Source organism: Marmota marmota, unplaced genomic scaffold (genome assembly GCF_001458135.2).
Source record: "Marmota marmota marmota unplaced genomic scaffold, marMar, whole genome shotgun sequence".
NCBI classification, from domain to species: Eukaryota; Metazoa; Chordata; class Mammalia; order Rodentia; family Sciuridae; genus Marmota; species Marmota marmota.
Genome location: NW_025999944.1, coordinates 2,916,553 through 2,930,559, shown reverse-complemented (window position 1 = coordinate 2,930,559; position 14,007 = coordinate 2,916,553). Strand labels below are relative to the sequence as shown.

The following is a 14,007-nucleotide window of genomic DNA, read 5'->3' as shown; positions in this document are numbered from 1 at the left end:
TTATAGAGCAAGTCCATTTCTCGTGTTTTGTCTTTTGCATGCACCTGCTCACCCCTGAGCGGAGGCAGTTCAAGTCTTTCACCAAGTGTGACTGTCTAATTTTAGAGTTCCCAGTCTCTAGAACTGTGATCCCAAATTAATCTCTTTTCTTTTATAAATTCCCCAGTCTCGGGTGTTCTGTTATAGCAATAGAAAACAGACTAGGACATGTTCCATCAGGCTCTTGGTCCAGATCCTTCTGTCTTCCAGAAGTAGTCAAGCAGCTTTTCATAGACAGCCCTTGTTACCAAGCCCTGCTGGAAAATGATCAGGCTATCAACCTCAGAGCCCTCCCCATACTCCCTGGGTTTTCATGAGAAAAAAAAAAAAAACATGATGGAGAAGATATTGGTGACATGTTTTTCACTTTATTGAAATTCTTTCTTACAAAAGGTTTGATATATTTTAGGCCAGGCCTAATTTCCTTTAGTCCCTGAAATATACAGGTCCATGGTCAGTTCCATGTCCTCTTAGGTAGGTATGTAAACTAGCCGACTTCTATGTTTAAGGTTCAAACAGTTTTCAACATTGTTTTTATTTTATTTAAAACAAGATGTGTGTTTCCCCAAATGAAAAGACCAAGTAAAAAATTTATCTGAGTCTTCACTGGTGGGGTAACAATTTCTTTGCTAGAACTGAGTTGTGAATTCTTTTCAAAGTGACATCTTTCCACCTTTAGTATTTTGCTTTAAATGCAAACTTTGCAATGAGCTGAGCTATGTAGTAAGGAGTGCTGTGTTTATATATGCATACATATATTGGCTCTGGGAAAAGATGCATGAGCACATGCGTGTTATGTAAACATAGCAACTGATCAGAAGGAGAGTCTCTGATCCTTAGGACACTGGTGAATAACAAGCATACTGTAAGCAAAGAATGACCAAGGGCACATATTGGCTTGGTTTTCAGCCAGGCCTTGGCTGGGCCTATGCTTGAAGGGACCCAGGTCTCAGTTTCCCAACACACAATAATGCTCACCTGAGGTGACAGGCGATCGTGTATCCAACTATGAGTTTGTGATTCCTCCAAGGATAGATGGAGCTGAAAGGACTTGCTACCAGGTAGCAGCCCCCAGCCCCAGAACATGGCCCAGTCCAACCTCCTCCTCATGTACACTTCAGAGTCTGACCTCCCGATCACCAGGAGGGGACAGAGATTGCAGATGAGTGGAGGGCCCTGGCCTCTCACTCCCCTGGAAATTATAGGGAGTCCTCACTTCCTTCCATCCTATAAGATCCATCAGGACTTGTGTCCCCTGACCACAGGAACACACCTGAAGAGGCCTAGAAGGTGCAATGTCACCACCTCCTAACAGTTCTGAGACACACTCGACTTGCCTTTAACCCTGACTGCCCGATGACCAAGCGGTGACTCAAGTTAACATGGGCGCTCACCCTCCCAGTCAGCCCTTCACATCTGTGTGGCTTTCTAAGCACCCGTGTCTCTGGCCCAAGCTTCTTGCTCAGGCCTTCCCAGTGGGAACTTGGCCTCAGCACTCTCAGTTTCTGACTTGAAGGCCAGGTGAGTGCTACCTGGAGGCAGTACCTTACCTGGACGGACATGCCTTGTACCAATGTAGCAAAATGGATTGATTTAGCACCAAGGTACTATGTAGCCCACCACGGTGGTCATTGAATAAATGCTGGTTTCAGTAGCCTTCTCCAGCTCCAGCTGGGCTTCTGCAGGAGTCTTGCATTCCCTCTTGCTCCTACAGGTGGCTTCTCCTCTATGTTCCCTCCCAACTAACCCCTTGTGTGTGGAGGCAGAGGAAAGAGGGGAAACCAAGTCATTCAGGATTGCCTCTTGCTGGGGAGGCAGATGTTGAAACTCGTGGCCTAAATGAGGCTTGGGAATTATCTGAAGAGTCAGAGATCCGTAATACCGCCCATCTCCACTGCCATATTTGTCTCCGATATCTTCTCAGCATTCAAATGTAACCAAGAGACTGAAGGGAACGTGGATACGAGGCCCTGTGGATGGCTCAGACGGCTGAGCAAACCGGTGGTCCAGTCGACCTGGGCTCCCCAAGCAGGAACCCTGGGGGGAGGGAGACAGAGCCCACAGAGCCCACAGAGCACTCGAGCAGATGTCAGGAAGGAGAGTGGCAAGTCACATGGTCCGGGGATAGGGCTATGGGGGCTGGGGATACTGGACCGGGCAGAGCAGAGGCACAGCCAAGGTAGCTCCAAGCGATGTCCCTATCCCAGAAACGCAGGAGCAAGGCTTGGTGACAGGGCTTGACCTTGGGCTGTGCCCATTTTTAGTGTCTATAGCATGTCACCCCAGCATCCTCAGCGTGTCCACAGTTTGTCACCCCCCATTTGGAGAAGCTGCAGCGGAAGATGGTTTCCTCTGTGCCCTTGCAGGCGACGTCATCCATCCAAATCCTCCCTGTGCCTGTGGAGACAGGTCAACATGGCTTCTTAGCAGGGGTGCAGGAAGCGGGAGGAGACGGGGCATGGTTCTGCCTGCCCTTGACAGTCTGTCCCTGACGGCCCTGTAGGCACTTCTCAGATCTGAGGCTTCCTTCTGCCCTTTCCACCCCACCAAAAACTCATGCTTATTTCTAGGCTCAGTTTCTTGGGAGGAGAATAATAATAATTGAGGTGATGACATTCGTATCTCCTATGTGTCAGGCATCTTGCACATACCTAGTTTCCTCTGTCCTCACCACGCTGCTTTGAGGTAGGTATTAACAAACACCCATTTTATAGGCAGGGAAACTGAGCTCAGAGAAAAATTGGTGCAAGGTCACTCAGTCACCCAGCTTATAAGTGGCAGTGTAACCTCAAATTCATGTCTTGCTGCCTCCAGGATCACGCTTTGTAAGACACACTGCAGAGCTTGGGAGTTATAGCAACATGAAGCCTTTGTTGGTAAACAGTGAGGCAGGGTCTAATCAGGGGACAGTATCAGCCAGACCCTGGATTGCCCCAGTGCCCCAGAGCCAAGTTTGTCAATACCAACATCACTTCCAACCTGTGAGCATTAAGGCAGATGGTCCCATTCTGTGAGCCCAAAACACTGATTCTGGAAGGACAACAGACCCCAGAGTTTAACATTTCCACCAGACATACACATTGGAGGATATTCAAGAGCATCCTTAAACCATAAGTAATCAGGTGAGGTCTCCAAATCCAAGGTTGGTGAGGCAATCTCCAGCCAGCCCTGTCACCCAGCTCCTAGTCTGAAGGTGCCCATGGGTGGAGGGCCTGGTGCCTTAATGAGCTCTCCCAGGATTGTGTCGGGGCACAAAATAGCAGACTTGGCACCGTGGGACCTCAATGAACTTAAAGGGGCTAAACTAGGGAAGCCAGTGAGTCTCCATGAGTGAATGGCAGTGCTTGTCCAGGGTCAGGGCTTGTTGAGGGAAGAATGGAGTCAGCTGCACAGAAGTCACCCTGTGCCACCAATGACAAACAGACAGGAACTTCTGGGCTCTCTGAGCTGATGGCTATGTCTGGCCCAGATGGTGGGGCTGAGCTCCAGGGCTCCTAGGGAAGCAGTAGCCTTGTCACTCAGAGTGGGGTCCCAGACCTGGGAGCTTATTAGAAGTAGAGCCCCTCAGTGGTGGCCAGGCCCTACTGAGCCAGGGTCTGCGAGTGAGCCAAGGAGCTGTGTGTGCACTGAGAAGCACAGGCAGAGGCAGAAGCCGGGCTCTGACGTGGGACATGCCTCAATTCAAGTCTCAGCACCATGTGGAGTGACCAGGTCGGTTTCCAAACTAGAAGGGGCCTCCCAGGATGTGGGACTTCCAGAGCTAAAACCTGGTGAGTTGTAGCCAAGCCAGCACTGTGGGTCACCCCAGCACCCTCACTTGTTGGGTCTATGACAACCGGGTTAAGAGTCATAAAATAGGTCCTAATAATGCTACTGGTGGGGTCACTCTGAGCGAGTCAATGAGGTTGTAGTTCGTGTGTTGAAAAGGGCTGTGGAATCTAAGGAAACCTGTAGTAAAGGCAATTCAGGACCGGGTGCAGTGGCACACACCTGTAATGCCAACCACTCCAGATGCTGAGGCAGGAGGATCTCAAGGTCAAGGCCAGCCTCAGTAACTTAGCAAGACCCCGTCTCAAAATAAAAAGGGCTGTGGATGGAGCTCAGTGGTAGAGCATCCCCAGGTTCAAGCCCCAGTGGCACCATAAGAAAAAGGTAGCTTGGGTTAGTCCTGTTACCCCACCCTCATGAGTCATCTCCCCGGTTCATTTCAGCCATCAGGAAATCCCTCTCCTTTTTAGAGAAATAGTCAACTATCAAAATGAATGACAAAACTCTGTCACTGAGCTGCTCAGTGAAATCCCCTTACAAAGAATGTCAAGGGAACATCTAAACCCACACTGCTGACCGAATCTACCACATGAACTAAGTGGTGTGGACATATTCTGGTTATGTAGAGCTTGTCACCATCTGCCATTATGGGGATGGCCGTGCAGGGCGTCCACAGCAGATCAGGGAGGAGAGGCCTACTGGCCGGCTCTTGGACCCCATGCCTTCCCCAGGGCCTCCCCTGCCTGCTGAGCTGTGGCTCTTGCACAATAGGCCCTTCAAGCACAGCAACAGCTTGCAGATTAAACATCTCCGGGAAAACACATCAGTTTACAAACTACCCAGCAAAAGGCCACAGACCCAAGAGCTCTCTGGGATTAGTCACACCCAAAGCAAATAAAGAAGCAAATAAAGGAGACTAACAAAGAGCAGGCCCAAGGTTACCCGGCCCGAATGTGCGCACAGGGTCTCAAAACTCCAATCCTTAGTTGGTGTTCAGCCAGGGAGCCCTGGCCAACATCCAGACATGGAAAGGCCATAAAATGGGAATAGGGTCATTAAGCGAGCAGCCTGGAACATCTTTGGTTTTGACAACAATGCGGGACCTCATTGAAGGGGGAAGGAAGCGGCAAACCATCTTGACCTCTCATGCGATGTCACAGAAATGAGTACTCTGGGGGTTCCAGCTGCCAATCCCTACCTTAGCTTTAGATGTGACATGTGAGTGCTCAAGGTGCCGTCCCAAAACCAGGGCAGTGAGTTTGTTGGGGGAAACCCCTGGCAGGGGGCAGAGTTCATGTACACAGTCCAGTCTGAGGATCCCTGCTGGGTCAGATCTGTACTCTACTGGGCCCAGCTCTACAGTGACATGATAAAGTCCTCTAGGGTTAGTAGGGCAGGCACCATGCTTCCCATTTTACAGATAAGAGAAGAAAGCAACAAGGCACTCTTCCACTGTGAGGGGGCCAGGCAAAGAGCCCAGGTGGCCTGATGTGCACAGCGCCAGGTTTGAAGGTGATCATTCATTGAACAAATGTTGGAGGGCCCGCTCTGTACTCAGCCCTATTGGCGGTGTTTGGAATACATCGCTAAACAACAAAAGGCAAATCAACAAAGCAAAAAATCTGTCATGTGCCGCTCACATTGGAGCTTCTATATATTTATTTAAAGTAACATGAATAGTGGGATTAGGTTACACTGAATCCTACAGGCTTCCATCTGAGCCTCTTAGCTATTTGACAGATATTTAAGAGGGAGGAAAACGGAGGCCCCAGAAGATGAAGTGACTTGTTAGTGATTCTCTAATTATTAGGGACATGACTCGGCTGGCCTCTGACACTTAACAGGTCCAGGACTTGCTTCTCATTATAGAATCACAGTCCATAACCCACAACACCTAGCCAGGGGCAGCAAACCACAGGGCAAATGTGGCCCAATGCCTATTTTTGTGAATAAAGATTTATTGGAACATGGCCCTGTCCATTTGGTTACTTATTGTGCCCAGCTGGTCTCCTCAGTTCTCTGAGTAGTTGTGACAGAGGTCATCCAGCCCACGAAGCTTAAAATATTTACTGTCCAACTCTATGCAGAAAATGTGGGCTGATTTTTACACTAAGCACGTTATTTTAGGGGGAAAAAAAAGGCCAAAATGGTAATAATGATATAATTAGAAGTGAACACTCCCAAGTCCATCTGCCTGCTGCCACCTGTCTGACTGTGCCCATCCCAGTCCCCTCTCTGCACCTGCCTCGGGGGCGATGCTCCCTGCTCTAGGCTCCTTCCAGCTGTGCTCATCCCAGCCCTTCCACCTCCCCAGACCTGCTCCAGCCACACCTCTCCCTCTCTAGTTCCTCCTGGACAAATTTAAAATGCAAAACAGCTTCAACGCTCTCTGATTTGGGTCTCTCCTTGCTTTTCTCCAGGGAAACAGATAATTTGATTACTAAGCTCTATCTGGGAAAACCATTAATGGTGTTGGACCACAGGGAGGACTGTCAGGGACTGGAGATGTTGCCAGTTACACTGGGGTGGGCTCAGGTTAGGCAGGCACTGGACTCCTCTCTCCCTTTCTCCTCCCTCCCTCCCTGCCTTCCTTCCATCCATCTCTCCCTCTCCCCCCCTTCTCTCCTTTCTTCCCTCCTATATTCGTCCAGTTCCTAGTATGTCCCAATTCTGGGTTTTGAACTGTAAAGATGTTCGAGTCTCTCCAAGGCCAGGCCAGTGTGAGAGGCCGTGACAGAGACGTGCCCCAGATTGCCACCGGAGCCTGGAGCAGGTGCGTCTTCATCTTGAGGTGAGAGATGGAAGAAGCCAGAGAAGCTTTTCTCAAGGGGCGGTCACTGAGCCGACTTTCAAGCGGAGCAGGAACTCCCTGGCAGAGGAAGGCGGGAAAGGCCTCGCAGAGAACCGCAAGTGAGGAGACAAGGCGACAGGAAACAGCACCGGTGTCCTCTGAGCAAGCAGCCACCGCCAGGAGAGGACAGCGTGGGCAGGGGGCAGATGAGGAAGGCTTTGGGTGCTAAGTGAAGGGAACCAAAGTGATCCCAAGATAAAGGCCCACTGAGGATCCAGGAAGGAGCTGAGCTGTGTAGGTGCTCGTTTTAGAATGGTCCCAGGCAGCCACCGGGAGGACGGCACCAGGGCAGCTGCAGGTGGCATGTGCAGGGTTGGAACTGCTACCAAAGCCCTGCTGACTGACAGCCCCCTGCCCCCAACGCACAGAGGAGAGACCTGGGCCATGTTCTAACAGCTCGGCGGCACGCGATCTCATTTAACATTTGCTATCTCACTTAAAAAGAAGAAGTTAAACCCAGAGCTTAAGAATCTGCTCGAGGTCACCGCCTAGAGGGTGGCAGAGACAGGATTCCAACTTGGGGGGTTTGACCCCAGAGTCGGAGCTCCCAATCACTGTTCTACCCTGCCTGAGGTCTTAAGGTGAAGACAGTGAGGACGGATTCAAGAGGGGCCAGAGCGGTGGACACTGGTAGATGCTGCGGGACTCGGGGACTGAGTAGGAGACAGGGAGGAGGTGCCCCAGGGTTCTGGCCTGGATGGGCCTGACTGGGAGGGCAGTGCTGGGGGCCCAAGAGAGGAGTACAGGATCTGGCAAGAGGGAAGAGCTGGGAGTTTGGGCAGGTGCCTTGGAGGTACCTGTGGGCATCTGGGAGGTAACTGGACATGCCAGTCTGGAGCTCAACAGAACGCTCTTGGACTCAGGGAGAGATCTGGGTTGGTGCTGAGGCCCCGGGCATGGCAATGGCCTCCAGAGACAGCGAGCAGAATTCAAGGACCACAGAGGCGGAGGAGGGGGGCTGATGGATAAGAAGTTTTAAAGAGGAAAGGGGTACAAGAGGGCCCTGGAACAGCGCAAGAGCTTTCTGGGAGGCCGAGGGAGGAGGGATGGGCCTGTGTGTGTCTGGCAGAGGACGTGCACCCTGAAGACGCCGAGGGACACAGGCGATGGAGGAAAGCCGATGAGTGGGCGAACCTGGACTGAGAGGCAGGGGTCCGGTGGGTAGGAGGCTGGGGCCAGGGACCTTACCAGCCCCACCCACTGCCAGGAGAGGGGGCCTCCCCTCTCCTCTGCCCAGCACTCTGTGGCGCCAGAGCCCTTATCATGCTTAGAATCCCCCTCAGCTGGACATGTGTGGTCAGGGCAAGGCTCCTTTGGCTCTGTGCCCTGGTCCTGCACCTAGCACCTGTCCCACGAAAGTGTCCTGAACCTGCCTGTGGGAACAGGGAGAGGCGTGGGAACAGGGAGAGGCGTGGGAGCGCAGCCTGGGCCGGCAGAAAGGGCCCCTGGCTGAGCCTCAGCTGTGGCCGTCCCCTCCAGTTCTTCCCTTCCCTGGCTTCTATTTCCCTCCGTGTGCCCTTTAGAGACACTGGCCACCTACTTTCCCAGGGCCTGAGTAGCCTGTGAGACAGGTGAGTGGACGGGCGGGGAGCAGTGGTCCAAAGCTGAGGCTCCACAGGCCTGAGTCCTCGCTCTGCTTTGAGGGATGGAGTGGGAGTTTAGGGCTTCCTCCTACGGGTTATGTCATACAAAAATCCAGGAAAAGGAGGCCACAGTCTACAGGATGGCTGGTCCAGCCTGGGAGCCATGTGCTGGGGTTGGGCTACCTTCACTTGGAGGATTGCTAGTTCGAGGCCAAGACTGCCACCACCTTCAAAGTGTCTGTTTGGACTTCTTGAGAAGAGTCTATGGTTTCGCTTCCTCTTATTAGGAAGGAGTCCTCACTGGATGGATCCTGAAACCAAAGAGCAAGGACTCTCTCTTCTTCCTCAGGGAGATGCTGTGACAGGATTCCTTGAAGAATCAGACTGGAATGCAGCTCAAAGCTGTGGGGGAGGGAGGTGCTCTCTGCGGGCTACCCCCCATGGCACTGTATGCCTCTGAAGTCCCCGTGCGCTCTGGCTTTCGGGTGGAGAGGCCAGTACGTGTGGCGTTGCCCAGGTGTTTCCTGCCAGCTGTCTCAGCAGGCACCCCCAGTTTCAGCAGATGCAAAGGGCACCCAAAGTTGAGCTTCCAAGCAGGAACTGCATCCTGGGGTTGAGGATAGAGGTTCCAGGGCCAGTATGGATGTGACCTATTTCCCCATCTAGAGAGGACATGCCACCCTCTCCCCTCATGCTGAACAGAGTCCCTGTAGCCATTTAGCACAAGGTTGGGATGGCACCAGATAGTTGCTACCTGGGGCATGACAGCACACATGCCCAGCTCAAGTCCACTAACAAACAGCTGCTATGGTGGGCTGCTGCCGTCCACACCTGCAGAGAGACCTGGCTCCTGAGTGTGGGAGGACCAGGCCAAATCCCACCCCTCAGCACAGTGCTGATGTTCCTGAGAGGAGAGCAGCAGTGTCCTAGCTCCCAGGGCCCAGACTGGACAGCAATCACAGATCCTGCAAGCCCTTTACTTAAAGACGAGGACACAAGACCCAGAGTGAGAAACAGCAGGCCCAAGACCACACAGCCAAGGGACAGGTCACTACTAAACAGGTGTGGGGAGCGCAGGATTCCTCAGAACCGGGGTATTGGTTTTGAGTCAACCCAGGTTTCTTCATGTTCAAGGTCTTGCAGAAGAGAGAGCACACGTGAGTGTGAATGTGTGTGCTTGAGTGTGGGTGGAGGTGGGTACTATGGGCATTCAGCCACATTTCCAGGTGTGTAGTGAATGCTCCTTGCTGTCCATGTGTGGATGGTGGTCAGAGTAGACTGAATGCTATGTTCACCCAAATTCACATATTAAAAATCTAAGCCCCAAGGTGAGGGTATTATGAGGCTTTCGGGAGGTGATTAGGTCATGTGGGTGGACCCTCATGAACAAGATTAGTGTCCTCAAAAAGACACCCTGGAGTGCTTCCTTGATCCTTCCATCTCTGGGGACTCAGCCAGAGCTCTCTGTGAGCCTGGAAGAGCCCCATCACCAGAGTGTGGATCTACTGGGGCTTTGATCTTGGGCTTTGCAGACTCCAGAACTGTGAGAAATAAATTGCTGTGTTATTGTTTTGTGTGGCACTGAGGATTGAGTCCAGGGTGCCCTACCACTATGCTATATTCCCAGCTCTTTCCTTTTTACTTGAGACAGGGTCTTGCTAAGTTGCTCCAGCCTCAGCCTCCCAAGGTGTGGAGATTACAGGCATCTGCCACCAGGCCCAGTTATTGATGAGCTACCCAGCTTCTGATATTTTGCAATAGCAACCCACATGGGATTAAGACGGTGACTGTAGAAAGCATGCCGAGGGCTTTCGGCTGATTTGTCTCCTTCCAGAAGTCACATGACGCAGTCCTGACTCTCCATAGTTCAGAAGGTGACTGTATTTGGAGAAGACGTCAGACAATTAAGGTAAAATGAGGTCATTATAATGGGCCCTAATCAGATAGGACTGGTGTCCTTAGCAGAGAGATTAGGACACACACGAAGAAGGAAGACCACCTGAGAACACAAGGCGGAGATGCCATCTGAAGCCAGTGGGGGAGGCCCCAGAGGAACCCCCCTGCCAACACCGTGATCTTGGACTTCCCCTCTGGAATGGAGAGGAAATAAATTCCGGATGCTCAAGGCACCAGTCAATGGTATTTGCCACAGCTGTCCTGGCAGAAAAGGGCTGAGTTTGAGAGACAGACGTGGTGGGGTGACTGGAGACCGGAGCTGGGGCCTTGTAACAGGAAAAGAAAGAATGGTTACAGCTGGCTGCTGCTGAGGGTTAGAGTCTTGGCCCTTTGCCCCAAGCCTCTTGTCCCATCTGTAGGAAGGGGGATGTGCCCAGGCAAGTCAAAAGGAAAGCCACAGAATGGCCAAGGAGAACATCTTCTTGTCATATGAGGGCGAGATGGAACATCTAGGGGTGTTCATCTGGAGAAGAAAAGGGTCAGAGAGGCAGAGACAGAGTGGGTAGGACATGGACTCCTGAGATCCCTACCTGGGTCTGATGACAGGTTCTGCCACTTGCCAGCTGTGGGACCTTGGGCAAGTTACCCACCCTATCTGTACCTCAGTTTCCTCTTTGGAAAGGGGGATGAAATCTCTATCTCCTTACTGCGGTAAGGACTCAGTGAGTGAATATGTGTAACACGTTTGGAACACCATCGCTGAGTGCTGTATAGCTGTCAAGTTTGCACAAAGGTGTGGCCGGGGTGAGAAAGCAAGCTGCAAAGATCCGAGAAGCTATCCAGTGGGAAGGGACTAGTCATGCGCCTGAGACACAGGATGGAGAACAAGGGCCAGGAGGGGAGAGAGGAGACAAGCCTGAGTGTTGGCTGCGTGCCTGGGGGATGGCAGGATCGCAGCAGAGGAGCTGGGGCGTCGGAGAGGAGAGCGGAGACCAGGGCTAGGACCAGCGGGCCCTCTCCCCAAGTCTTTTTCCTCTGCAGCACTTACCTTGCCCGAAGCGAGCTGTCCGGTACACCTCCTCGGCGCCACGGAAGCCCAGCATGCGGCACACCACGTCCCCGTCCTTCTTGTCCCAGCCATCATCGCACACGGTGCCCCAGCGCCGGTCGTGGTACACCTCCACGCGGCCCTCATGCAGACCGGAGCCATTCACCAGGCGGATCATCGTGACATCCGCACCACCTGCCGGAAGACTGAGTCACCACCTGGGTCTGGACCCCCACCTGCACCTCCTGACTCTCCTCCCTCCAGGCGGGAGGAAAAAGCAGGCTGGGCTGCAGCCACAGAAACAGGGTGTCCCTGCTGCCAGCGGTCAGCCTCCTTCACCCCCATCTCCTTCTTTTCTTTCTTTTTTTTTTTTGTTGTTGTTGTTTCTAAGACTTTCAGGTTCTCAATTGGCTGGAAGGTACAGAGATCAACATCCCCCACCAGAATGGAACATTTGTTACAAATGACAAGCCTCCATTGATTGACACCTTGTCATTACCCGAAGTCCACAGCTTCCCTCTAGGTTCATTCTTAATTTTGCACATTCTGTGGGCTTGAACAAACGTATGACGAGACGTGCCCACCATCACTGTGTCACACATTGGAGCTCCAGTGCCTGAGAACCTCAACCCGGCAGCCACGGAGCTTTGCCCTCTTCTGTGGTTGCCCCCATAGTCCTCAATTCCAACTTGAATCAAGCTGCATGCAGCCTTTTCTGACCGGCTTCTTTGCCTGAGCAAGACTCGTTCACTTTTCCTTCGTGTCTTCTCACAGCTTGCTAGTTCCATTCTCCCCAGGGCTGGTCAACATTGTTTGGAGAGGCTGCAGTGTGTTTATCCATTCACCCACCAAAGGGCATCTCGGTTTTTCTAAATGAATGAAGCTGCTATAAACATCCATGTGCAGGTTTGTGGTGTCAACGAGAAGTCTGAACTCATTTGGGTAAATACCAAGGAGTGAGGCTGCTGGGTTCCTCTTGATCTTTTGAAGCCTGGTGACCAGGCAGCCACACTTGTCAGGGAGGGGGATGTAGGAGGAACACAGAAAACCAAGGGACAGTTAAGGCTGTGGGTACGAAAGTGCTTGAAGCCAGAGAGACCTGCCTGGGTGTGGATTCTGACTCTGCCCCTGATGCTCTGTGAGAGACAGCGAGTGGTCGACCAAACCTAGACGCCCCTTGTTATGAAGCGCCTCCCTATTTTAAATACCATTAAGAGGGGAACCTTTGCCAGCTATGGTGGCAAATGACATCAATTGCTGGATGCTTTCTGACTTCAGAGATGCCGAAATGTATGTCACAGAATCAGTGAAATTTAGTGATATTCAAAGAGAGCTCTGAAGGTGCCAGACTCACTGGGGCCTCTTCTTTTTTCCTACTCTAGTGACCTTACGGAAGTCTTCTGGCCTCTCTGAGGGCATTTCCCCCACTGTGAGATGGGGACAACCCCTGCTTCACAGGGGTGTTGTGTAGATGGCTGAAATCATCTCTATCAGCAGTGCGTCACATGGCAGGGGACTGTGCCACATCAGGAGGTTGACACAGAAGCCTCAGGGTGAGGTCAGTGTGCGTGGGGGTTGGCAGGAGGATGCTGTGGGTTCTGGCGCAGGCGGTATGCAGGGTGTCAAGTCAGAGTCACAGTAACAGGAAGAGGCCAAAAGTGACACAGGTATTGGGGCTGACATTTAGGTGCCTGACAGCCTCTCTGCTCTGGCCAGCCTGATCTCACTCCATTCCTTTACTCTCGTTGGCAAATAAGGGACTAAGCGTCTGATGGAGAGCAGTGGGTACGACCATGAGGAATGACCCACCCTCGTGGGGCTGGTGCTTCAGTGGGGGAGACTGGCAGAATCCCGAGTTCACGAGTAGTGACAGATGGGAAGAGATGGAAAATGTCATTTGAATGATGACAATATTAAATTCCCTGGAGATTTCAATGTATATGGAAGTGGCAAAAGAATATTTGGAAACAGGACAATTTCAAAAAAATTAGAAACATGTGGTAACCATAATTATGGAACTCACAGCGTCACATTCGAGGATGTCCCTGGCCCCTGGCCCATGTTCCTCATGCACCAATTAAAGTTATGACCCCCTAGTGGGCCACTCTCTTTCAACTAGTGCCACTTGACCTCGGGGACTGAGGCAGTGTCCGGGGTTGGGGGTAAACTAGAGAGCACCCCACCCAGACCCCAGTGTCGCTTCATCAAACCTTGGAGCTGGATCCTCATCACTTGTCTCCGGGTCCCCAGACTCCAGGCTGCTCCCATGGTGAACTACCCCCAGCCCATTGGGTCAACAAATGCTGCATGCCCCAGAAAGGTGTCACCTCCCCTGGATGCGATGTTGCTCTGGCTTTATCTTATAGAATATGGTCCTAGGGTATATTTTTCTGTATCCTTTCTTCCCCTAACAGAATCTCAGCTCTGTCACTACCTCCCTGGGAAAATGTAGGCTGAGGTTTGATTTGTTTATAATACCGACTGCCCCAATTTAAGGACGTGGCAATCCAAGGGGCTTGTCCTTGAACAAGAAGTATAGGGAGGCATCCTGCAGGTGAATGGCACTTTTTCTAGGCCAGCAGCAAGGCCACGTCCAGCAGGGTACTTGGGGAGTCACCAAACACACTCCAGCAGCGACCCCAGCACTAGCCTGAGAAGCATGTCATGACTTGCTGAGAGGTTTGGGTTTCTGTGGGCAGAGGGTTTCCATTTGGCTTTTTCCCAGCAGTTTCTGCCCCAGGGCAAAGTTTTCCCACTGAGCAATCAAACACTGCCCGGAAATGCTCTCACCCCACAGTTGATGCGTCAACTCCCACTTACTC

General features: G+C 52.1%; 1 protein-coding gene across 1 annotated transcript in view; it reads right to left on the bottom strand.

Annotated features, from left to right (window-relative positions):
• Positions 1-387: 387 nt before the first annotated feature.
• Scara5 (scavenger receptor class A member 5) overlaps positions 388-14,007 on the bottom strand; it is a 105,844-nt gene continuing 92,224 nt past the window's right edge. Inside the window, 2 exon segments of the mRNA XM_015499437.2 lie at positions 388-2,436; positions 11,186-11,380. Coding sequence (XP_015354923.1) covers positions 2,300-2,436; positions 11,186-11,380 — 332 coding nt within the window. The 3' untranslated portion in view covers positions 388-2,299.